The 24,586-nt window shown below is 42.3% G+C and overlaps 1 protein-coding gene and 1 long non-coding RNA gene across 5 annotated transcripts in view; one reads left to right on the forward strand and one right to left on the reverse strand.

The window, feature by feature from the left end:
• Positions 1-4,671, reverse strand: part of LOC148148479 (uncharacterized) — a 67,184-nt gene extending 62,513 nt beyond the window's left edge. The window contains exon 1 of the long non-coding RNA XR_015758772.1: positions 4,593-4,671. This is a non-coding gene — a long non-coding RNA (uncharacterized LOC148148479). The remainder of the gene's footprint in view (positions 1-4,592) is intronic.
• Positions 4,672-4,732: 61 nt separating this feature from the next.
• u2af1 (U2 small nuclear RNA auxiliary factor 1) overlaps positions 4,733-24,586 on the forward strand; it is a 48,487-nt gene continuing 28,633 nt past the window's right edge. For 2 of the 4 annotated variants that reach the window (XM_043701455.2, XM_043701457.2), the window contains exons 1-3: positions 4,733-4,870; positions 15,031-15,118; positions 20,700-20,766. In XM_043701455.2, the coding sequence (XP_043557390.1) occupies positions 4,827-4,870; positions 15,031-15,118; positions 20,700-20,766 (199 nt within the window). In that variant the 5' untranslated portion in view covers positions 4,733-4,826. Of the gene's footprint in view, positions 4,871-15,030; positions 15,119-20,699; positions 20,767-21,703; positions 21,771-24,586 lie in introns of all 4 variants that reach the window. The other 2 variants (XM_043701454.2, XM_043701456.2) reach the window with 1 other exon arrangement.

Here is a 24,586-nt window from a genome sequence, read left to right on the forward strand (position 1 = left end):
CTCTCAAAGATAGTGGAATCAAGGGTTATGGTGATAAGGCAGGAACAGGATACTGATTAGGAATGATCAGCCATGATCATATTGAATGGCGGTGCAGGCTCGAAGGGCTGAATGGCCTACTCCTGCACCTATTGTCTATTGTCTATTATAGCATTCGCAGTTCTTTCGATTTTTACTCAATGTTGTTCCTTTGTGTAAGAAGGGCAACAGGGATAAGCCAGGAAATTATACACCAGTGAGCCTCACGTTAGTAGTAAGGGAAATATTTGAGAAATTCTTTGGGACATGATTGACTCACATTTGGAAAAAAATAGACTTATTAGGGTGTTATAGGTCAGTGCACTGAGTATAGGAATTGGGAGGTCATGTTGCAGATGAACAGGACATTGATTAGGCCACTTTTTCAATATTGCATTCAATTCTGACCTCCCTGCTTTGTAAAGATGTTGTATAACTTGAAAGGGTTCAGAAAAGATTTACAAGGGATATTTCCAGGGTTGGAGGATTTGAGGTATAGGAGGGGCTGAACAGGCTGAGGTTGTTTTCCCTAGAGCATTAGAGGCTGAGGAGTGATGTTATAGAAGTTTATAAAATCATGAGGGGCATAGACAGCATGAATAGCCAAGGTCTTTTCCCTAGGGTAGGGAAATCCAAAATTAGGGGGCAGAGGTTTAATGTGATGGGGAAAAATTTAAATGGAACCCAATGGGCAATTCTTTACACAGAGAGTGGTGCGTGTACGGAATGAGCTGCCAGAAGAAGGGGAGGAGGCTGATAAAATTATAACATTTAAAAGACAGCTGGATGGGCAAATGAATAGGAAGGATTTAGAGGGATATGGGCCAAGTGCTGGAAAATGTGATAAGCTTAATGTAGGATATCTGGTCAGCATGGACAAGTTAGACAGGAAGTTTCCATCTCTATTAGTCAGCATGACTTTGTGCAGCAGAGGTCTAGTCTCACAAATTTGATTGAGTTTTTCGAGGAGATGATGAAGATGACTGATGAGGGTAGGGCAGTGGATATTGTCTACATGGACTTTCCGAAAGCATTTGACAAGGTCCCTCACAGCAGGCTGGTCCAGAAGATTAAGTCACATAAAATCCACCTGAATTAGTACATTGGATATAAAATTGGCTTGATCATAGAAGATAGAATGTAGTTAGAATCATAGTTATTCAGCATGGAAGCAGATCCTTCGGTCTAACCAATCCACACCGTCCATAATTTCAAACTAAACTAGCCCTACCTGCCGGCGTTTGGCCCATATTCCTTCAAACCTTTCCTATTCATGTACTCATTCAAATGTCTTTTAAATGTTGTAACTATAACTGCATCTACCACTTTCTCTGGCAGTTCATTCCACACACCAACCACACTCTGTAAAAATAAAATTTGCCCTTCGTGTCCTTTTTAAATCTTTCATATCTATCCCACATTTCTGAATTCCCCTACCTTAGGAAAAAGATCCTCATCATTCACCTAATCTCTGCCCCTCATGATTTTGTAAACCTCAATAAAGTCACCCCTCAAATTCTTACACTTCTTTCAAAACAGTTCCAGACTTTCCAGTTTATTATTTGCTACTATTTACCTGCGGTACCTGCACACTAGTTTTCTGTAATTCATACACGAGGATATTGAGATTTCTCTACACTGAAGCACTCTTGACGTTTCTCTCCATTTAGACAAGTTGCATTTCTATTCATCTAACCAAAATGGATAACCTCACAGTTAACCATGTTAAACCCCATCTGCTAAAATTTGGCACATACACCTAACCTATCAATATTTATTTGCTAATTTCCTATTTCTTTCATTGCAACTTACTTTCTCACCTATTTTGGTGTCAGCTGCAAATTTGGTTATGCTACTTTCTATTCCAAAATCCAACTCATTAATATAGATTGTAAATAGTTGGAGCCTAAGGACCAAAACCTGTTACACCCCACTAGTTACACCTTGTCAACCAGAAAAGACCCATTTATTCAAACTCGCTATCCAAGTTAATAAATTACCTCAAATCCTCATGTGATCTTTGCTTGTCAAATGTCTTCTGGAACTCCAGATATAATCTACAGGACCCCAATTATCCATACTCACTGCTACATCTTCAAAGAGCTTCCATATAACTGACTGTGTATGTTAACCAGTTAATGCAGATCGACTGAATATGTTTTGCTTAAAAAAAAAGACATTTTGCTCAAATCTTTCAACTTTCGTTCATCAGGACAATTCACAAGAACTTTTAGGGGAAAACCAACGTTTATACTGCATGCTATGAAACTGATTGATTGGCAAGTAGTCTCTGACTGGTATAAGTATTGCCAGGTAGAATGAACTAATCAATGATGATTGACAGTGTATTCCTGATGAAGGGCTTATGTCCAAAACGTCGATTCTCCTGCTTCTCAGATACTGCCTGACCTGCTGTGCCTTTCCAGCACCACACTCTCAACTCTGTACTCCCAAATAACATTCTTGGTCTACCTACAGCACAGGGATTGCAGTGGTTAAATAAGGCAGCTCACCACCTTCTCAAGGGCAACAAGGGACAATATATGCTGTTGAAACTTTATTGCTGGAACAGCACAGCAGGTCAGGCAGCATCCAGGGAACAGGAGATTCGACGTTTCGGGCACAGGCCCTTCTTCAGGAATATATGCTGGCCAAGCCAGCAGTACCCACGTCCCACAAGTAAATACAAAAAACTACCAGGTTTTGTTTCAATTTTAAACCAGGCAGATTGACACTGACTAGGAGAAAGTGAGGGCTGCAGATGCTGGAGATCAGAGTCAAAAAGTGTGGTGCGGGGAATGCACAGCCAGTCAGGCAGCGTCCAAGGAGAGTCAGCGTTTCGAGCATAAGCTCTTCATCAGTAACGTAGCTCGTCAGTAGTGAAGTAGAATTTCTTCAAGATGGGCCTTTGAAGAGGCTTCGCAGTAAGGTTATAATCAACTAGGAGAAAGTTAGGATTGTAGATGCTGGAGATCACTGTCATAAAGTGTGATTATGGAAGAGCTCAGCCGGTCAGGTAGGATCCAAGGAGCAGGACAGTCAACATTTTGAGCTTAAGCTCTTCACCAAAAATGTGGCCACATTTGTGGTCACACATCAATTGTGTTGTGCAAATTCCAGCTAGTTGGGTATGGTCAGGACCTTGTATGATGATGCTGCTCCTTAAACAAGGTTATGTTGGCCTGTTTTTTTAAAGAGGGTTCATAAACATACAGATTCTGGCAGGTCTATATTTGAAGGATTTTAGGGCCAGTTTGATTATAGCTAACTGATAGTGCCTCAGAAAAAGACTTTCAAGTTTTAAAAAAACTTGTACAATGAAAGGGGAGTGGCTAGTTCTCCCAGCTCAGCTGTCTTCTAGTTTGATTTGATTTTAGCAAGCAGTCAGTTGTGAAACTGCTGGACTCAAAGAAGCAGGTCCATTCTGATGTTCCCTCTCCATGATATCGCTCCTGTAAGACCCCGTGTTTGATTTTGCCCTTTTTTGCCATGGAGGTGTTTGTGGGTACTATTGAGAATGTTTGGAACAGTATCATTGGGTTGGGATGGTCTGTTGGGTTTTCAGATGGATTAGGTTGTTCTACGATCTGTTCTCCTTTGTTTTTTGTTTAATTCAGTAATCTTGCAAATAAATTCTGTTTTGTTTAAAACTGAGTTATTGGGCCAGCTGCATCACTCCTGGAAATCCAATCAACACCTGTTTAAAACAACTCGCAAAGTTAGTTCCTGATGAAGGTCTTATGCCCGAAGCATTGATTCTCCTACTCCTTGGATGCTGCCTGACCTGCTGTGCTTTTCCAGCACCATATTCTCAACTCTAACTACCAGCATCTGCAGTCCTCAATTTCTCCTAGCAAAGTTAGAGTCCAGGCTACTTTCTTGAAACATTTTGAGGGGATCTGGCCTGGTCCATAATACCTGCTTGTCATGAACTACCAAAGGAATGTAATATTTGATAACCACTGGTCTTTGGAACACACAGCTTATGTGCATGACATTACACCAGTACTAAAAATCATTTACCACATCACTTACTTAAGAGTATTAGTACAGCACAGATATTCGGTCTAACTTGTCCATGCTGATCAGATATCCTAGCCTAATCTAGTCCCAGATGCCACAGGCCCTTCCTGAAGAAGGGCCTGTGCCCGAAACGTCGAATCTCCTGTTCCCTGGATGCTGCCTGACCTGCTGTGCTGTTCCAGCAATAAAGTTTCAACTTTGATCTCCAGCATCTGCAGACCTCACTTTCTCCTCCCAGATGCCAGCACTTGGCCCGTATCCCTCTAAATCTTTCCTATTAATATACCAATCCAAATGCCTTTTTAAATGTTGCAATTGTACCAGCCTCCACCACTTCCTCTGGCAGCTCATTGCGCGCACACACACACACACCTCCCTCTGTGTGAAAATGTTGCCCTTTTAGGTCCCTTGTAAATTTTTCCCCTCTCACCCTAGTTGTGAAAGAACTAAACATCTTACAAATAACAGTAGGACCTTGTTTGTGGCGTGTCCCTTTCCCATTACTATTGTATATTACTACACAGTGACATAGCCCCCTTGACCATACCCACCATTCCCGAGCTCAGACCCAAGTCTCCCCGCCCATGCGAGTAGGCCTGGGCTACGTCCAAAAACATTCCAGCCAATCAGGTACCGCCGCCTTCTTGGTCACGTGCTGCCTTCCCGCCTCGTCGCCGTGATGCGCCGGTGCCTGCCGGGATTGTTTTTGTCGATGCCCCAGTGCGCGGTGACGTATCCGGAGGACGTGGTGACGGAAGGTCGGTGCGCGGGCCCAGCGGCTGAAGATGGCGGAGTATCTGGCCTCGATCTTCGGCACCGAAAAGGACAAGTGAGTGTTGCCCGATAGCGGAGCTGGGAGAATCTTCCGGGCGCTCACTCGCCCCGCCCGGCCCGGCCCGGCTCAGCTCAGCTTGTCTCGGCCTAGCACTTGGGGCAGACGGCACCAGCCTCACAGACCAGGGGCCTACACAACATGGCGGAGTGGCGAGGCATAATGGGGCCTAGGCGGAGACGGAGGCCCGGGGGAAAGACACGGGCCCGGGCGGATCCGGGATCCGGGAAAAGAGCGAGGGTTAATTGTGAAGGTGGTGTGGGGGTGGGGAAGGTACCTCAACCGGCTGTGGGAGCAGAGGCAGCAGGATCTCCCGGGGATCTGAAACCCCGAGAGGGACAAGATGTCGCCGAGTTCCCGGCAGTGAGGCTCATGATTTCGAAACTGGGGAGAGTTAACACAATCGCGATGGGCGTAATGTCTCTTTTGTGTTAAACCATAAGAAGTACGACACTCCCCTTCGAGTTTGCTCTGCCATTAATGAGAGCCATGAAGTGGAGGTGCTGGTGCTGGTGCTGGACTGGGCTGGACAAAATTTAAAATCGCACCACACCAGGTTATAGCTTTCGGACCACTGCTGCTTCATATGGCTGTGGAGCAGAATCAAAAGACACAGACATTATAGCAAAAAATTATAATGTCGTGCAACTAAAATGATAATTTGAACAAGGCAAAAGTGAGCACTGCAGATGCTGGAAATCAGAGTCTAGGTTAGTGGTGCTGGAAAAGCACAGCTGGTCGGGCAGCATCTGAGGAGCATCCCGAGCACCACTCTAATCTAGATGTAAAGAACAAAGAAAATTTACAGCCCAGGAACAGGCCCTTCGGCCCTCCAAGCCTGAGCCGATCCAAATATACTGTCTAAACCTGTCGGTCAATTTAAGACCATAAGACATAGGAGCGGAAGTAAGGCCATTCGGCCCATCGAGTCCACTCCGCCATTCAATCATGGCTGATGGGCATTTCAACTCCACTTACCCACATTCTCCCCGTAGCCCTTAATTCCTTGTGACATCAAGAATTTATCAATTTCAGCCTCGAAGGCATTTAGCGTCCCAGCCTCCACTGCACTCTGCGGCAATGAATTCCACAGGCCCACCACTCTCTGGCTGAAGAAATGTCTCCGCATTCCTGTTCTGAATTTACCCCCTCTAATTCTAAGGCTGTGTCCATAGGTCCTAGTCTCCTCGCCTAACAGAAACAAATTCCTAGCGTCCACCCTCTCCATTCCTGAAGAAGGGCCTGTGCCCGAAACGTCGAATCTCCTGTTCCCTGGATGCTGCCTGACCTGCTGTGCTGTTCCAGCAATAAAGTTTCAACTTTGATCTCCAGCATCTGCAGACCTCACTTTCTCCTCCACCCTCTCCAAGCCATGTATTATCTTGTAAGTTTCTATTAGATCTCCCCTTAATCTTCTAAACTCCAATGAATACAATCCCAGGATCCTCAGCCGTTCCTCATATGTTAGACCTACCATTCCAGGGATCTAGCATCTAAACATCTAATTTCTAAGCATCTGTATCCCTCTGCTCCCCACCTACTCATGCATCTGTCCAGGTGCATCTTAAATGAATCTACCGTGTCTGCCTCTACCACCTCTGCTGGCAACGCGTACCAAACGCCTACCACCCTCTCTGTGAAGTACTTATCACGTGTATCCCCCTTAAACTTTTCACCTCTCACCTTGAAAGCGTGACCTCTCGTTATTGAATCCTTCACCCTGGGAAAAAGCTTGTCGCTATCCACCCTGTCTATACCCTTCATGATGTTGTAAACCTCAATCTCCTTTTTTCTAATGAAAATAAACCTAACCTACTCCACCTTTCTTCATAGCTAGCATCTTTCATACCAGGCAACATCCTCTTGAACCTTCTCTGCACCCTCTCGAAAGCGCCCACATCCTTTTGATAATGTGGCGACCAGAACTGTACACAGTATTCTAAATGCGGCCAAACCAACGTCTTGTACAATTTTAATATGACTTGCCAGCTCTTATTCTCAATACCCCATCCAATGAAGGCAAGCATGCTATATGCCTTCTTGACCACTCTATCCACCTGTGCAGCGATATTCAGGGTACAATGGACCTGTACTCTCAGATCTTTCTGCCCATTAACTTTTCCCAAGGGTCTTCCATTTACAGTATAATTCCCTCTATAATTAGTCTTGCCCTAAATGCAACTCCTCACATTTTTTCTGGATTGAAAAACCATCTGCCAGTTTTCCGCCAACTCTCCAGTCTATCTGTATCCTCCTGTATTCTCTAACAGCCCCTTCTGCTTTCTGCTACTCCACCAATCTTCATGTCATCTGCAAACTTGCTGACCATACCATCAGTGCCCTCTTCCAGATCATTTATGTATATTACAAACAACACTGACCCTAACACTGACCCCTGTGGAATACCACGGGTCACCTTTCTCCATTTTGAGAAACTCCTTTCAACTATTACTCTCTGTCTCCTGTTGCTTAACCAGTTCTTCATCCATCTAACTAGAACACCCTGCACACCATGTGACTTCACTTTCTCTATTAGTCTACCATGGAGAACTTTATCAAACGCCTTACTAAAGTCCATGTATATGACATCAACAGCCCTTCCTTCATCTATCAACTTGGTCACTTCCTCGAAGAACTCTATTAAGTTGGTAAGGTACGATCTCCCCTGCACAAAACCATGTTGCCTATCACTGATAAGCCCATTCTTTTCTAAATATAAATAGATCCTATCCCTCAGTACCTTTTCCACCAGCTTTCCCACCACTGACGTCAGGCTCACTGGTCTGTAGTTACCTGGAATATCCCTACTACCCTTCTTTTACATGGGGACAACATGAGCAACCCCCCCCAGTCCTCCGGCACCTCACCTGTGTTTAAGGATGCCACAAAAATATCTGTCAGGGTCCCAGCTATTTCCCCTCACCTCCCTCAGCAACCTGGGATAGATCCCATCTGGTCCTGGGGATTTATCCACCTTAATAACCTCTAGCCTACCCAACACATCTTTCCTACTTATGTCAATGATCCAGACTAATAAAACTTCTATCTCGAATCTCAACATTCATCATGTTCCTCTCCTCAGTGAACACTAATAAACAAACCTAGATTGCTATTTTAGAATGGGTTGCAGGTTTTGCTTCATTAATATGTAAACCCTGAAAGTACTTTTAAATCACATTCTCAAGATAACTTAAGGTTTTTTTTTAAATTGTCATTTCAGCTCAGACAGTGCATTAAAGGTGTATGGTTAGAGTCTGCATACCAATCTTGAGTCAGACTAGTTCTATTTCAAAAGTAGGAATTTATAAAATTAAATGGATTGACTGTCTGCCTGCAGATTGTATGCTTTTTGAGCAAAATAGAATGTCTGCAAATACAATTTTGCAAATGCGAATTCACCCATAGACTTGCGTGTATATGCATGAGAGTAAGAGTTCATGTGAGGGTGTGTGTTTGCATGTGTGAGAGTCTGACGGAATATAAGTCTGTAAGAGGGGGTGTGTGTATGTGTGAGTGTAGTGGGATGGCTTCCAAGGCAGGCTTGTGATATTCGACAATGCAGAGTGGCCGAGCAGAGGCTGATAGCCATGTTCGGTACCCGTGAGGATGGCCTCAACTGGGACCTTGGGTTCATGTCACACTACAGGTGATCCCACTACAGTATACGAGTGCGCACGCACTTAATCACACTCACACGGACCCTCTCTCATACGCACACTTTCTCAAACACGTGCACACACCTCCTCGCAGGCTTATACTCTGTCACACTCACCTAGCATGTGCGCACGCAAGCACCCTTGCGCGCACACAAGTCTATGGGATGCATTTGCAGACACATTTTATTTTGCTCAAAACGCATACAATCTGCAGGCAGTCAATCGATGTAACATTTTATAAATTTCTACTTTGAAAATAAACCGGTCTGACTCAAGATTGGGATACAGACAGATTCCAATCTCACACCTTTAATGCATTGTCTGAGCAGAGATGTCACTTTTTTTTAATAAAACCTTATGTTATCTCGAGAATGTGGCTTAAAAGAAGTTCTGGGATTTACATATTAATGAACTGAAACCTGCAATCCATTCTAAGGTTTAGGTTTGTTCAATATATCATTTCAATTGAATGACACTAATCTTTTGCTATAAATTCTGTGTCTTATGATCCTGCTCCACAGCGACCTGATGAAGGAGCATTGCTCTGAAAGCTAGTACTTCCAAATAAACCTGTTGGACTATAACCTGGTGTTGTCTGATTTTTACATTAAAGAGATCATGGCTAAGTTGATTATCCTCAGCTGTCCTTTCTTGCTTTTCTCCATAATTCTTCTTTCCCTTAATCTGCTTATCTCAACCTTGGTAAATTGTAGGTCAGTGAATCTTGATTGGGGTAAAGAAATTATTGCAGAGGGTTCTTAGGGATAGGATTTACTCACATTTGGAAAAGTATGAACTTAGTTCCGATAATGTGGAGATGCCAATCTTGGACCAGGGTTGACAAAGTTAAAAATCTCACAACACCAGGTTATAATCCAATAGGTTTATTTGGAAGTGCTACCTTTTGGACCACTGTTCCTTAATCAGATTAAGACCATAAGACATAGGAGTGGAAATAAGGCTAGTCGGCCCATCAAGTCCACAATGCCGTTCAATCATGGCTGATGGGCATTTCAACGCCACTTACCTGCACTCTCCCCGTAGCCCTTAATTCCTTGCGAGCTCAAGAATTTATCAATCTCTGCCTTGAAGACATTTAACATCCTGGCCTCGACTGCGATCCGTGGCAATGAATTCCACAGGCCCACCACTCTGGCTGAAGAACTGTCTCCTCATTTCCATTCTAAACTGACCACCTCCGATTCTAAGGCTGTGCCCATGGTTCCTAGTATCCCCACCTAACAGAAACAAACTCCCAGCATTCACCTTTCTAAGCCATACATTATCTTGTAAGTTTCTATTAGATCTCCCCTCAACCTTCTAAACTCTAATGAATCCCAGGATCCTCAGCCATTCATCGTATGTTAGTCCTATCATTCCAGGGATCATCCTTGTGAATCTTCACTGAACACGCTTCAGTGGCAGTATGTCCTTCCTGACGTGGGGGGCCCAGAATTGGACACAGTATTCTAAATGGGGCTTAACCAGAGCTTTATGAACTCTTAGTAGCACATCGCTGCTTTTACATTCCAACCCTCTTGAGATAAATGACAACATTACATTTGCTTTCTTAATACAGACTCAACTTGCAAGTCAACCTTTAGAGAATCCTGGGCAAAAGTGAGGACTGCAATGCTGGAAATCACGAGTTTAGATTAGAGTGGTGCTGGAAAAGCACAGCAGGTCTGGCAGCATCCGAGGAGCAGAAAAATCGACGTTTTGGGCAAAAGCTGTCTTTAGAGAATCCTGGACTAGCACTCCCAGATCCCTTTGTACTTTGGCTTTATGAATTTTCTCACCATTTAGAAAATAGACCATGCCTGTATTCTTTTTTTCAAAGTGCAAGACCTCACATTTGCTCATATTGAATTTCATCAGCCATTTCTTGGACCACTCTCCTAAACTGTCTAAATCTTTCTGCAGCCTCCCCACCTCCTCAGAGCTACCTGCCTGTCCGCCTAACCTCGTATCATTAATGAACTCCGCCAGAATGCCCCAGTCCCCTCATACAGATCATTAATATATAAAGTGAACAGCTGCAGCTCCAGCACTGAACCCTGCGGGACACCACTTGTCACCAGCTGCCATTCAGAAAAAGAACCTTTTATCCTAACTCTGTGCCTTTTGCCAGACAGCCAATTCTCATTCCATGCCAGTAGTTCTCCTCGAACACCATAGGCCCTCGCCTTACTCAGCAGCCTCCAGTGAGGCACCTTATCAAGGGTATTTTGGAAACCTAGATAGATAACATCCACTGGGTTTCCCTGGTCTAACCTACTTGCTACCTCTTCAAAGAATTCTAATAGGTTTGTCAGGCATGACCTCCCTTTACTAAATTCATGCTGACTTATTCTCGTCTGACCCTGCACTTCCAAGAATTTAGAAATCTCACCGTTAACGATGGATTCTAAAATTTTACCATCAACCGAGGTTAGGCTAATCGGCCTATAATTTTCCATCTTTTGTTTTGATTCTTTCTTGAACAAGGGGGTTACAACAGCGATTTTTCAATCACCTGGGACTTTCCCTGACTCCAGTGATTTTTGAAAGATTACAACCAACGCGCCCGCTATTTCTTCAGCCACCTCCCTCAGAACTGTAGGATGTAGCCCATCCGGGCCAGGAGATTTATCAATTTTTAGATCTATTTTCTAGCACTTTTTCTCGTTTGTAATGGCTGCCATACTCAACTCTGCCCCTTGACTCTCCTTAATTGTTGGGATATTACTCCTGTCTTCTACTGTGAAGACTGACACAAAGTACTTATTAAGTTCTTCACCTATTTCCTTATCTCCCAGCACGAGTCTTCCAGCATCCATTTGGAGCGGCCCAATTCCTACTTTTGCCTCTCGTTTGTTTCTTATGTACTGAAAGAAACGGATACAAATTCAGTGGCCTGAAAGCTAGTACTTCCAAATAAACCTGTTGGACTATAACCTGGTCCTGTGATTTTTAGCTTATTTCCGATAGGTAGAATGGCTTTCTGTAGAGAAGGTCATGTCTCACAAACTTGATTTGAGTTTTTTGAATAATTGAAAAGATAATTGAGGAAAGGGTGGTGTACGCTGTTTGTATGTAGTTTTACATGGCTTTTACAAGGTCCCTCCTATCAGGCTGATCCAAAAGATGAAGTTACAGGGGATCTGTGGAGAATTGGTAGGATGGATACAAAACTGGATTTGTCATAGAAGACAGAATAGCAGTGGAAAGGAGATTTTCTAATTGGTGATCTGTGACTAGTCTGTTCTGCAGTGATCAGTGCTGGGGCCCTATTGTTTGTAATATAAATGATTTGGACAAGAATGTAGATGGTGTGATTAGTAAGTTCATGGATGGTGCAAAGATTTGGGGAGCTGCAGTTAGTGAGGAGGATTACCAGAAGCTACAGCACATATGATGATCTGGAGATTTAGGCAGAGAAATGGCAGGTGGAATGAATGCATTTTTAAAAAAGGTTAAGAAAGTCATTTCACACTTTCTACACAGTGCACAGTCATCACAGTACACAAATATTGACAAAATTATACTCTGAATACTTAGAATTGAGCAGTACCATTAATGTAATACCATTAGCGTCAGCCATATGTTCTAGTGATTGGCTGATCACTTTCTGAACACCCCACGCCATCTACTTTTAACCTACCTTTGATGCAAGAATGAAGAGTTACACTTGACTTATATTTCTTGAAACTTAATGACTAAAGGGGGTGGTTTTTCTTAAGATTTATCACTAAAGGGGTCAGCAAGGGTAGATTTGGAAAAAAACGTTTTGCAATTGTGTTTGACATGGTGTGAAAATTAGAACTAACCGTGTAAAGTTTGGTGACGGTTCATGAAGAAGCAGAAGTTTGGAACTCTAATGGTATTTGATTCATGATTCATTAATTTTAAATGAGATTGCTGAACAGTTTTTAACCGTGGTATGAAAGGAATGAGGCAAAGGCAAGTATGTGGAGTTAGATCACGGGTCAGACTCTTTCTGATTGAATGGTGGAACAAGATCGACTGGGTGAATATTTGAGAGTGCAAGCTCCAATTATCTTGTGATTGCTTATAGTTAAGTTCTCCTGCTCCTTGGATGCAGCCTGACCTGCTGGGTTTTTTTTCAGCACCACACTCTAAACTCTAATCTCCAGCATCTGCAGTCCTCGCTTTCTCCTAGTAGTTAAGTTCAGCCTATGATCATTAGCAGGAAGAGGTATGGAGTCAGTAATTGAAGAACAGAATTTCTCCTGCAGTCTAAATACAGTGGCTTCAGTCTTCCCAATATTTACTGTCAAAATATTTTCTCCAATTAATCAAGAGTTTAGTAGGAGTGAACAAGATGAGACCCATCTTTAGCTCGTGTTGTCAAATGCTGATAGTTTTCTGGTGTGTAGGTGAGAAGTCATGCATTTATGAAGCATTATGGCCCCAGGACAGCCTAATACTTTTTGCTCCAAGTACATTTGAAACTAACCAGGGAAATATGCTTTCTTAATACAGAATTCTATAAGTTGAAGCTTCTATCATTGATTCTGCCTTAGTTACTTTTAAATAAAAACTTTCTAAGCGTTCACTCTTAAACAGTGGAACCATTATCTGGGGCAGGATAATCTGCTCTTAATATAAAGCAAGTTTCTGCCTTAGATATGATCACTATTTCCTGCTGGAAGTAGATAAAGCTAATCTAATTCTGATTTCTGTTGCTTTTACAAGTCACAGATTTGAAGCCAACACAGTAGCGAGACCCATTCATGTATTCCTGATGATGTGATGCTTGGATCCAATTACTATTAGCCTGCAAGGGGGCACCTATGATCAGACACAAATAAATCACCTGCTCCTCTGGTTTTGAAGGATATACTCTTTGACTGTTTTCTTAACAATTTGCTATTGCACAATGTGATTCTCCCACAGATTGAAATTTATTAGACCATTGTGTATTCCTGCTAGAGAGCTGTGGCACCTGGATGTTGCAATCTGTTCTTAAGAATGTCAAGACATACAAAATCAAACCATTTAGGAAGAGGTTTTGAGCATATGATAGAGATGCCTTGCTTACTGTATGCAGCTTCCTAATGGGGGTCCCCTGGTGAAGCAGTTGCTTGTTACTCCAATCTCCTGTGCTTGCGAGAGAACTGGCTTGAGACAATCTCCTTGTGAACCAGTCTGACTGTGAGGCCACACCTATCTATGTAATCATATGTTGTCTTGATGATGTTACTATAATAAATAGGAGAATAGGCCATTCGCCCCCTTTAGCCTGCTCTGCTATTCACTAAAATCATGACTGAACTGATCTTAACAACTTCACTTTTCCTTCTGCTTTTGCCGATCACAGCCTTGTGTATATTCAGTGAACCTTCTTCAGCTGCTGTCTGGGATGGAACATTCCAAACATTAATCAGAATCAGTCATTTTAATCAGCTTCTTAAAGGAAATGCCCTTCATTGTGAAACTGACCCCCTTATTCTACATTCTACCATGAGAGGAAGCAACCTCTATCTATCGTATCAAGCCTTTTCAGAATTGAATGTTGCAATAAAATCAATTCATTCTTTCAAATTTCAATGAGGAGAATCAAACTTGCTTAACCTGTCTTTGCAGGACAAGCACTTTACCCTAAGAATCAGCCAAGTGAATCTTGTCATTGCACGTATAGTCTGTCTTAAGACCAGACCTGTACCTAGTACTGTAGGAGTCTTCACACCTGTGCCCAGTATATTTATAAGTGGCAACAAATAAAAAGGCTTCCTGACTTTTATACACCCTCCCCCTTGCAATGGAGAGGCCTTCTTAATTGCTTACTGTCACTGTATGTTAACAGTGATGTGTAAACAAAGTAATCTGACTCTATACGCAACATTTTGCAGTCTCTGTCCATTGAAGTATTTTGGTGTATAACAAATTGAAAGCAAGAGCACAAGAGGAACAAATGGTAAGATAATGGATAGTGTCAAAGTAAGAGGCATGTAATATAGCCTAAATTAGGTTCATAGTGGAAATGAGCACACCATTTGCCGAACTTTTGCAAGAGCAAACCTCAATACTTTGTCCTATATTTATTAATCTTGGAGGCCATGATGAATTTGGAATCTGAAATTTCTTTTCAGTATCTCAAAATTCTGTCAGATGATTAATTATACTGTTTAAATTTGCAACTTGCATTTAGATGTGAAGTCACAGTGAGTGGAACCTCACCTCAAATATTGCAATCACTATAGTTCTTGCTGCTCAAACCTGTCAGAGTTTCAGCAGTTGAACTGCTGCTCCTTCAATGTCACATGCCCAAGTTGGGTACATCAGCAAGACAGACCCTCTGGCCTTATTTGGATTCATTGTATTAAAGTAAAATTTGGAGCTGTTTGAAACTTTGTGGAGTTCAATGTAAAAATAAGTGTATTTGATTGAAGGAGGGGAATCATATGGAGAATAATTCTCATTCAAATTAGAAAGCACAGATTAAAAGTTACGTTGTGACTGAATGCTGTACTGAGCAGATGTGTCCTCTTATAACAGGGTCAACTGTTCATTTTATTTTAAAATTGGAGCCTGTCGTCATGGAGATAGATGTTCTCGTTTGCACAACAAGCCAACTTTCAGTCAGGTGAGTTTGCTATGTGTTCATAATATGAAATTATGACTGTATTCAACAGCTCTCCAGGAGCTGTCACTCATGCACATGCTAGTCAAAGGTGATGCACAATGCTTTAATGCTTTTAACAATCTTTCCCATTGCTAAGATTATTGCCGCCTCCTGTAAATCAGGACTGTTCTTATCTTTTGTGTCTGCCTACCTCCTTCTGAAATGCTGGAATCATGACTCTGGTCTACCAGTTTGCGGAAGCGTTAAACTGGTTGGGAAGTATCCAGCTTCTTGTTTTTCCTGCCAACTTATGTACTAGAGGCTAATCCAGCCTTCCTTTATGAAGCTTTTTTAAAACAAACACCTTAGGAAGAGCAGCCAGACTCCATCTATTTTCAGACAAAATTGTGCCAATGCTGCAAGCTATTGTGCTTTCTATTTTATCTATTTTATCTAATCCATCAACTACAATTTGTACTACACATGTTTATTGATGAAGAAACAGCTGCTGCGGCATAGAATCAGGTGTGCTTCCTCACTGTGTCTGTTTTGCAGAGATTCTCATCCAGCTTGCATCATGAGTACATTAACTGATGTTGACACACCTCCTCCTTTACATCTCAAATGGATGGCTCATTTTAATGTACAATTGACCAGCTTTTCAAATCTCAACACTGGGGAAACAGTTTATTTCATTTGTTTTCAGTACTGAGTATACATGTCACTATGAGGAAACAGTCTGTGTTTTGACGAATTACATTTGTCCATTGTGATATTACAGCAGACCTTCAAAGCCCTTCATGTCATGAAAACATTTTGGTTGCAGTAACGTAATGGTTCAGTGCTGATTTTTCTGCGTTGAGTTTTCAAATCCATGTTCCATTTCCCACAAATAAATACAGCTATTTCCTCATCCACAAACTATCTGCTTCCCTCAGTACCAGAAGAAGCTGTGCTGAGGACTGGCTTTGACTTTTAGTTTTGTAATGGATACTTCATTTCTCAAGTTGGCCCATGCAGAGCCTATGGAATGACCGTATTTTTCTGTCCTCCAATTGTTAAACTGGGCAGGATATTTTCTACTAAATTACTTGTTCAGATTCTGTTTGCTGTATGTAATTGGACTTCAATTTGACTTTAATTCCAATTTCAGTTTTAAAGCTAGTTTTGGTGAAGGGGCTTTACAAAATAAAACTGACCCACACATGCCCTGCAGGTTAGTATCCCCACTTATGCCATGAAGTTTCAAATGTTGGGAAGAGCAGTCCTGGTGTTGTTGAATAGCTGAATGCAAACTTAATATTGTGCTGCAAAGGATTTTTCATCAGGCAATAATTAGGTATGATTGGATGAAATGAAAATCTGAAATTCAGTTTGTTTCCTTCCTCCATATTAAAGAAAAAAAATACCAGCTCACATGATTGATATTTTTGGATAGGCCAAACCTACCCTTGCTGTTTTCCCATAGTCTTGGCTGCGTGGTTAATGAAATGAGATTGAAGTTGATTGGTAGGAGAGCTCTTGTCCCTCCCTCTTGGTTAGAAGGTCCAAGTTTAGATTCCACCTGCCCCAGGCATGTTATAACATCTGACCAGATTGCAAAGAAAAATCTAAACCTTTAACTTAGATAATCCTGACCTCTACCCATCTTTTTTGAAGTCCCAAAGCCTCCAGCACTTACTGAGTTGGTTTTTCTCTGTTGTTTTGTGCATAATACAGTTGATTTGCAGCTTGCCCTCTCTGTGGCCTTTCTGTTTAATATGAGGAACAAGGGAATTGATGTTTTGGGCATAAGCCCTTCAAGGAATAATACGTTTGGGCCAAGGGGGCTGAGAGATAAATGGGTGGAGGGTGGGGCTGTGGGGAAGGTAGCTGAGAGTCCAATAGGTAGATGAAGATGGGGATGAAAGGTAATAGGAGGGTAGAGCGATAGGTGGGAAGGAAGATGGACAGGTCGAAAGGGTGGTGCTGAGTTGGAAGGTTGGATCTGGGATAAGGTGGGGGGAGGGGAATTGGGAAACTAGTGAAATCCACATTGATCCCATGTGTTTGGCAGGTCCAATGGTGGAAGATGAGGCATTCTTCCTGGAGGAAGCAGGTGGTAAGGGTTTGGTGATGGAGGATACCCAGGACCTGCATGTCCTTGGGGGAGTGGGAGGCCTACTTGCAGATCATTTCGGATAAATCTCTGGGACACAAGCACTAAGCAATCCCACTGCCCTGTGGCTGAATACTTTAACTTCCCCCTCCCACTCTCCCCAAGGACATGCAGGTCCTGGGCTTCCTCTATTTCCAAACCCTTACCACCCGTCGCCTGGAGGAAGAACGCCTCATCTTCCACCTTGAGACCCTCCAACCACATGGGATCAAAGTGGATTTCACCAGTTTCCTCAATTTCCTTCCCCTCACCTTATCCTAGACCCAACTTCCAACTTGGCACCGCCCTCTTGAACTGTCCTACCTGTCCATCTTCCCTTCCACCTATCTGCTCCACCCTCCTCTCTGATCTATCACTTTCACCCACACCTTCATCCACCCATCGTACTCTCAGCTCCACACATCTCTTTCCCCACCCCCCATTTCCCTGTGCCCCCTGCCCCACCCTCTCTCATTTATCTCTCAGCCCCCTTGGTCCACAAGTCTCATTCCTGATGAAGGGCTTATGCCAAAAACGCCACACTCTCAACTCTGATCTCCAAAACCTGCTGACCTCAGTTTCTCGTGTCTATTTAATACGATGAGTGATACGGCCATAGGCTAAATCTGTATCATGGGCTGAGGATTAATGCTTCAAGATGGTGGTTGTCAAATGTTCATTTGACACCAGATCAAATGTGAATTGTGAAGAGTTGAGAAACAGCTGCATTGCCCTAATAGACCTTGGTAGCTGTGTTGATGCTGAATTTCAGTAAAGTTATCATGCTTTATATCAAGCACAAGCTGACACTTGGTATTTGTTTTTGTTACTTGTGCCTGTCTAGGTGCCAAGTGACACTTTTCAAATTCCCAAACATCCGCTCAAAAGATCTACATTTTGTCAGGGAACTAGTTTCATCTGTCACGAGAATGGTTTTGTTTCCTCCAGCTTTCCTTTTTACAATAACAGTCCAAGTTATGTGGAAGCTGAAGCAGTATTGCAATGGCAAATTGTCTCCCATTAAAAGTGCTGCGTCAGAGCACATCTCTATCCCGTCATAACTGCTGTTAGGGCTCATCCCTCCTGTCACATCTGCGCCATTAGGGCCCATAACTGCCTTTAGAACCCATCCCTTCTGTTGTAACTGCGGCGTTAGGGCCCGTCCCTTCCTGTAGTAACTGTGCCGTGGAGAATGCCTGAAGTGGTGGATATGACAGTTGTTTTTCCTGTTTAGCTGTTTGGTAATCTTTGGACTTAACTGTTGGTATACCTATTTTCTCCCTCCTTGATATGGTTTTAAGACAACAAATTTAATATCCTCAATCCTGGGGCCATATTAGTTACTGTTCAGGGAAATGGCTGCATCACATGGATCTTGGAGTATGGTTAGAGTGGTTAACTATGTTGATTCCCTGCAACATCCATGAGGTTACCCTTGATTGCAGCGTACGTTCCAAAGTGTCATTAAAGTGAAGTAATGTGGCATGTGTATTTGAATTTCACTTCTCATGGCATCTTCACACCACCTGTCAGAAATGTTAGTGAACCTTGTGGCCAATATTGCAATTTAGTTTTGTAATTGGCTGTTCTCAAGACCGCCATTGTCTGATTCTGTCTCTGCAATCTGTTAATCCTTTATATTAGCTTTGAGAAGCATTTCTACTTGCTGATCTCCCTTCTGTTGTGATGCTCCAAAGCATGTAAAATTTTCTGTTTCTTTCTGTACTGTTCTGCCTCTGCCACTCTTGGTCGCAGCTCAGGGGGCCTGTTTTCATTTTTAATCCTTGACCATCTCTGTCATTAGACTTGAGGAACAACAGAGTGAATACAAATGTGAACACATACATTCCACAGAAGGAAGCTGTTGCCAGTGTTCAGGAACTGTCCCTGCTCATTTTAGTTAACCCTGCACACATCAGATACTGAGACAATTCTGCTTTTTGTCCTGTTCCTGCTTAGGTACTTCAGCTGGTGTGTTTATTGCTAACTTATCAGAGGTTGTGTTCTGCATTTTCATGGGGTGCATGTGGAATTAATTGAAATCTCTGTGCACCTCTACCTCTAAGCATTTTGTTGGCTCTTTCATTGCGGGTGCTGCTTGTGATGTGTTGCTTGCTTTTTGATTCAATGAATCATTGCAGCTTTGTAATTGGAACAGATATGCAAACTCTTTGTTAAAGCTGTCATTGCATATCTATCTCCCGTTAACGTAATAATTGAGAGTAAATCTTGTCGGGCACCACTGTGCTTGGTTTGAGATGGTAGCCATTTGCACAGAGCTTTCTAATCATGCCAGCTGCTTATAACTCTGCTCCTAGGCACCAAGATATTTCCCTTTTTAAAATTGCTTATCCATGCTAAAAATTGACTAAAACGTTCCTTTCAAATTGCAGCTTCTATTTCTAGGAGCTCGACGAGCTGCTGAACAATGGAGGTTTTATTTCTACCAATTTGTTTTGCATCTAGGTGAAAATCCCTAGTTACATAGTGCAAAATCATGGAAAATGATATTGCAGTATTAACCCAGTGCTACTGGCTGTTCTGGCTACTTCAAGACAGTTAAATGTTACCACTGACAAAATGAGCATGATGAAAACTACACACCTGAAATAAATACAAGTGTCAGCAGATGTATCTCTGTCATGACATTTCTTTGTGAAACGTTTGGGTACAGGATTGATGACTGTGGGTGTTAGAAGTGAACTGGTTGACACAAATTCCATTTTGATCTCTGTGTGAGATGGAAATGCTGCTTTTGAAAAGAAAGACCGAGTTGCACATATTCCCAGCAAGGGACAGCTGTGGTTATTCCAGCTTTGTGAATTCCATCTAAGACATCGAACCTTCTTCCCATCTAATTCAGCAGCTGCCTTGTAATATGCATTCTCTCTGATTGCAGATTAAGTTGAGTTTGTGTATTGCTTTTGCTCTCAGCATGATCCCATCTGCATCCATTTCAAGAGTATAACTACTTGACTGGCTAAAACAAGTAATTTTTCAAACATGTCTCAGTTATTAAACTTGGTGACTTTTCAGCAGTAGCTCAGGTTAAGCCTGCTGGTATATTCATGCCATTTTCCCCTGATGCTGCTCGTGATAAAGGCAGTTACAGCTACTTTTAATTTTAACATAGTCATGGTGGGTGTGGAGGTCTCCACGTTTTAGTACTGAGCCTTTCCTGCACTGAATGAGAACAGGGACCAGTCTCCAAGATCACGTTGTAAAGATAGCCAAATTAAGCAACACTGGGACAAAATAACTTTGATTTCATGGCCAGTGAAAGATTTCATCCCATATTACTGACTCGCTGCTTCTCTACCTCTAGGCTGCCATGTTACATTAAGCTGTATACAGGGTAGCCTCATGAATGTAGCGTTGTTTATGATCATGTCAGAGTTCTCTCCACTCCGCAGTCCTCTCCATTATGTGCAGCAGCCAATGGGATTTCCTTTTTTTCTTCTGCAGACCATCTTGATTCAAAACATCTACCGTAATCCCCAAAATAGTGCACAGACGGCAGACGGCTCACACTGTAAGTCCCACCATTGGAGATCTGGGTTTTGGCCATTTTGTAGAGCAGTAGCTGTTGGTCTCGCCTGATTTGAGGCCAATTCATACAAAGATGAGGTGTAAACAAAACGTTGGCATTGATCCAGGGCTTGATGTTCATTTCCCAATAGGCACTACTATTCAAATCTTAAGTGTGCACACATGTTTGCACAGACTTTGTGGGCATCTATAAGTCCTTTCCCAGAATCCAGAGTTGGGAAGGCTGTTCATGATTAATTTGACTTGAAAGACAATGTCTCAGAAAACATCAAACCCTGGCTAGTGAGTGCTGCCAGCGTTGGCTTCTAGACATCAGGTTTTGTGCTGGAGATGATTCAATAGTGTGAGCTCACACTGGGTAAGTAGAGGCTTTTCAGTACCATGCATTGCTGAGATGTGCCAACAACTCAAGACCAGTATCCTGATTCCGTATAATCTCAATATAAATTTGTGGGAATCTCATGGTATGAAATTACTGATAGGACAGTCTTTGTGTACTGACTGAATTTTAGGGCCTGGAGTCTGGGGCTCGGGTCTGCAATGGTAAAGCTATTGTAAATTCCTGTGGTCCTGTGGCTGCACTTCCTGACGTGTTTAAAACAGAATGCATCAGAAAAGCAAATGGTTTTGTAGATGATGCTCACTATGATGTGTATTTGCGAGCTTCTGTCTTAAGCAAATTTCTGATTCTGAGATATGACCCAGTTACTGGTGGTCCTGCTGCTGTTATATCATGATATCTCCATATCTTCACAGCTTTGTCAGATGGGTTCTGATGAAAATGAAGACTCATCATTCTGAAGGGATTAACTTTTTCTTTTCAGCTCCCCATTTGCCAAGTCAAAGAGCGTAAAGTAGGTTTTAAGTTGAACATTTTTTTAGAGATGTGGTGTGAAAACCTGTTACGTTTTGTATTTCAGACCATTGCGCTCTTGAACTTATACCGTAACCCTCAAAACTGTACCCAGACAGCAGACGGTTTCCACTGTAAGTTAACAAATGTATTTGCAGGTTGTCGAGTTGTATTTATAGTCAGGAGGATGTGTGTTTTGTCATCCAATTCAGTATTTTGTAATAATATAGTTTGAGCAAAGTCTAGTACATGTATGTCTTCCAATTTTCTCAACTGTCTGGCTGAGAGGGGATGGGTGGGAGGGGACATGCTGTAGATGGTAAAGATTGGACCAGAAGACTCAAGATATTGAACAGAAATTTAATCATTTACTGAACACCTCTTCCAGGATGGGATGTCATATTCAGACTAAACTTGATTCAGGGTCTAGAATGTTGCACCAGCTGTCTTTGGGTTTGGTGCTGCCTAAGCCTCAGGTCAGAACAGTGCATCCAAAGCATAATGGACTTGGTTAATTATGTACGTGAAAACCTCTGTTCAGCAGTTAGCTATGATTGGCAGCAGGAAGCTCAGTTGCAGTGATGGGTCAGGCCTATTTCTTGAGTTTGAAGCTGTTTGGGAGGGTAAAATAAATCAGCAAAGGGATAGAAGGAAACATTACTTCAAAAATGTTCACTTTTTAAAAAATGAAATGTTATTGGACAGTCCTCTCTGAAATGTCATAATATTGAACAGATAAACAGTAGAGATGAGATCCTGTGAAAGTGTGTATAGACGTTTGCAAAAAAAATCAACCAACATCACTACAGCACCAGCTTGGCTGCATGGATCTCATATTTTCATTGTGGGTCTATTTCTCTCCGTTAAACAGCAAAACTGGAAAGAGTCTGCTTTTTGCGTCCTGTTAAGTGCAGCTTTGCTGTGCTCAACTGCAGTATAAATAACGTGAAATTTAGGAAATCTGGAATAAGGTTTATAAACAGCAGAAACCTTTAACTGAAAGATAAACTCTTGCTGATTAGAGCTTGAATTTGAATAAAATCATACAAGCCCCTAGTATATGTGGTACAATAGTATTACTGTTCAGTCCTTGCTTTCATTGATTTTTTGTGTAAAAGTTGGGACATGGTTGTTTCCGGAGTCGATTTACAATGGGATATGGGAAGAGGCTGGGAAAGTGGACTCAAGGCAAAGAATCAGCAAGATAACTTTGGATGGGAGAGCAGTCTCAGTGGAAGGAATGATTGTCTATGATATTTGAAGCTCCTTTTGAACTTCAATTCATGACACCGCATGAATCATCCCATTCAATTTTTAACCATGCAATGGTGTATACCTAGGATAATAAGTTCATAGGGTAAGGATGGTGCTGGCTAGGCCAACATCTGTTGCCAATCCCCAGTTGCCCTGGAGATGGTGATGAGAGCTGCTTGAAATAAGTTTGTAGTTATTTAGGCCAGACTGTAAGGAAAAGTGATTTCATTGCCTGAAGGACAAGAGTGAACTGCATTGGCTTTTACAACTGTCTGGTAGTTTCTGTGTCACCGTTGCGGAGATTGGTTTTTATTCTAGATTTAGTTCATTCACTGTTCCCTCAAGGGTAGAATTTTGTGGCAGCTGTGACAAATTTAGGTGGAGTCCAAGTCAGATAACCTTTTTATATATGTTTAAAGCACAGCTAATTATGTGTTTGAACTGGACTGCAATTCAAGAGTGGTTTACATTACAGCTTCAACAGTGGTTAATGTGCACTGGTTCACTTAAAATTAGGCTTGGTTCTTATACAGATTTCTTCCAGTAAATTTGAATGGTATGATTGACGCTTGTGTATCTGGTTGCAGTCTGAAAAGATGATCTGAACCATCAGAAAGAGACTCTACTCAGTATCTTGAGCCTTAAAGTTATATCACATGGGTGAGCTTTTTAATTGGATACAATGACTTGGAGGTGCTGGTGTTGGACGGGGGTGGACAAACTTACAAAATCCCACAATACCAGGTTATGGTCCAATAGGTCTATTCGGAAGCACTAGCTTCTGGAGCACTGCTCCTCCATCAGGTGATTGTGAAGAATAGGATCATGATCACAGCATTTATAGCCAAAGGAGTCCAGTGTCATGGAGATCTGATACATTAAACAATTTTAGATTAAATCTTTCATAATGGGATACCCTGGTTTCTGTTCTTTGACCTGTAAATCCCAGAACTTCTTTTAAATTACATTCTCAAATTAGCTCAGCTTTTCTAACAATAGGTGTGAAGTCTGTCTGTATCCCAATGCTATGTCAGACTGGCAAGCCCTCTGCACAGTTTTAGTTTTACGTGGATTCATGCAGTTTTTGAGCAAAATTAAAATATAATTCTCCAAAAACAAATTCATCCCATAAACATTTATGTATGCATCTGTAGGTGCGGCAGAGTAGGTGGGCATGAGTGCACATGATTGTGTGTAAGCTTGGTTAAGTATGAGTTGAGAGTGTGGGGGACTGTATGTGTATGCATATGAGAGAGAGCATGTGTACGAGAGGGTCTGCGTGGCTGAGAGAGTATGTAGGGGTGTGTGTGTGAGAGAATGTACCAGGTAGTGGGGTCACCTGTAGTGTGACATGAACCCAAGGTCCCAGTTGAGGCCATTACTGTGGGTACCGAACTTTGCTATCAGCTTCTGCTCAGCCACTCTGCATTGTCGCTTGTCCTGAAATCTGTCTTGGATAGTCACCCAAAGGTCCGAGGCCGAATGTCTCGGACCACTGAGTGTTCCCCGAGTGGGAGGCTGGGAAAGTGGACTCAAGGCAAAGAATCGAAACCAGCCTATCCCATTCTAAAATTGTTTAATGTATCACATTTCCATGACACTGGACTCCTTTGACTATAAATTCTGATCATGATCTTATTCTCCACAATTACCTCTTGGCATTCCGAAAGCTAGTGCTTCCAAATAGATCTAAATT

Source organism: Chiloscyllium plagiosum, unplaced genomic scaffold, assembly GCF_037043375.1.
Source record: "Chiloscyllium plagiosum isolate Xiang-an unplaced genomic scaffold, Cpla_swu_hap1 HiC_scaffold_12, whole genome shotgun sequence".
NCBI lineage: Eukaryota > Metazoa > Chordata > Chondrichthyes > Orectolobiformes > Hemiscylliidae > Chiloscyllium > Chiloscyllium plagiosum.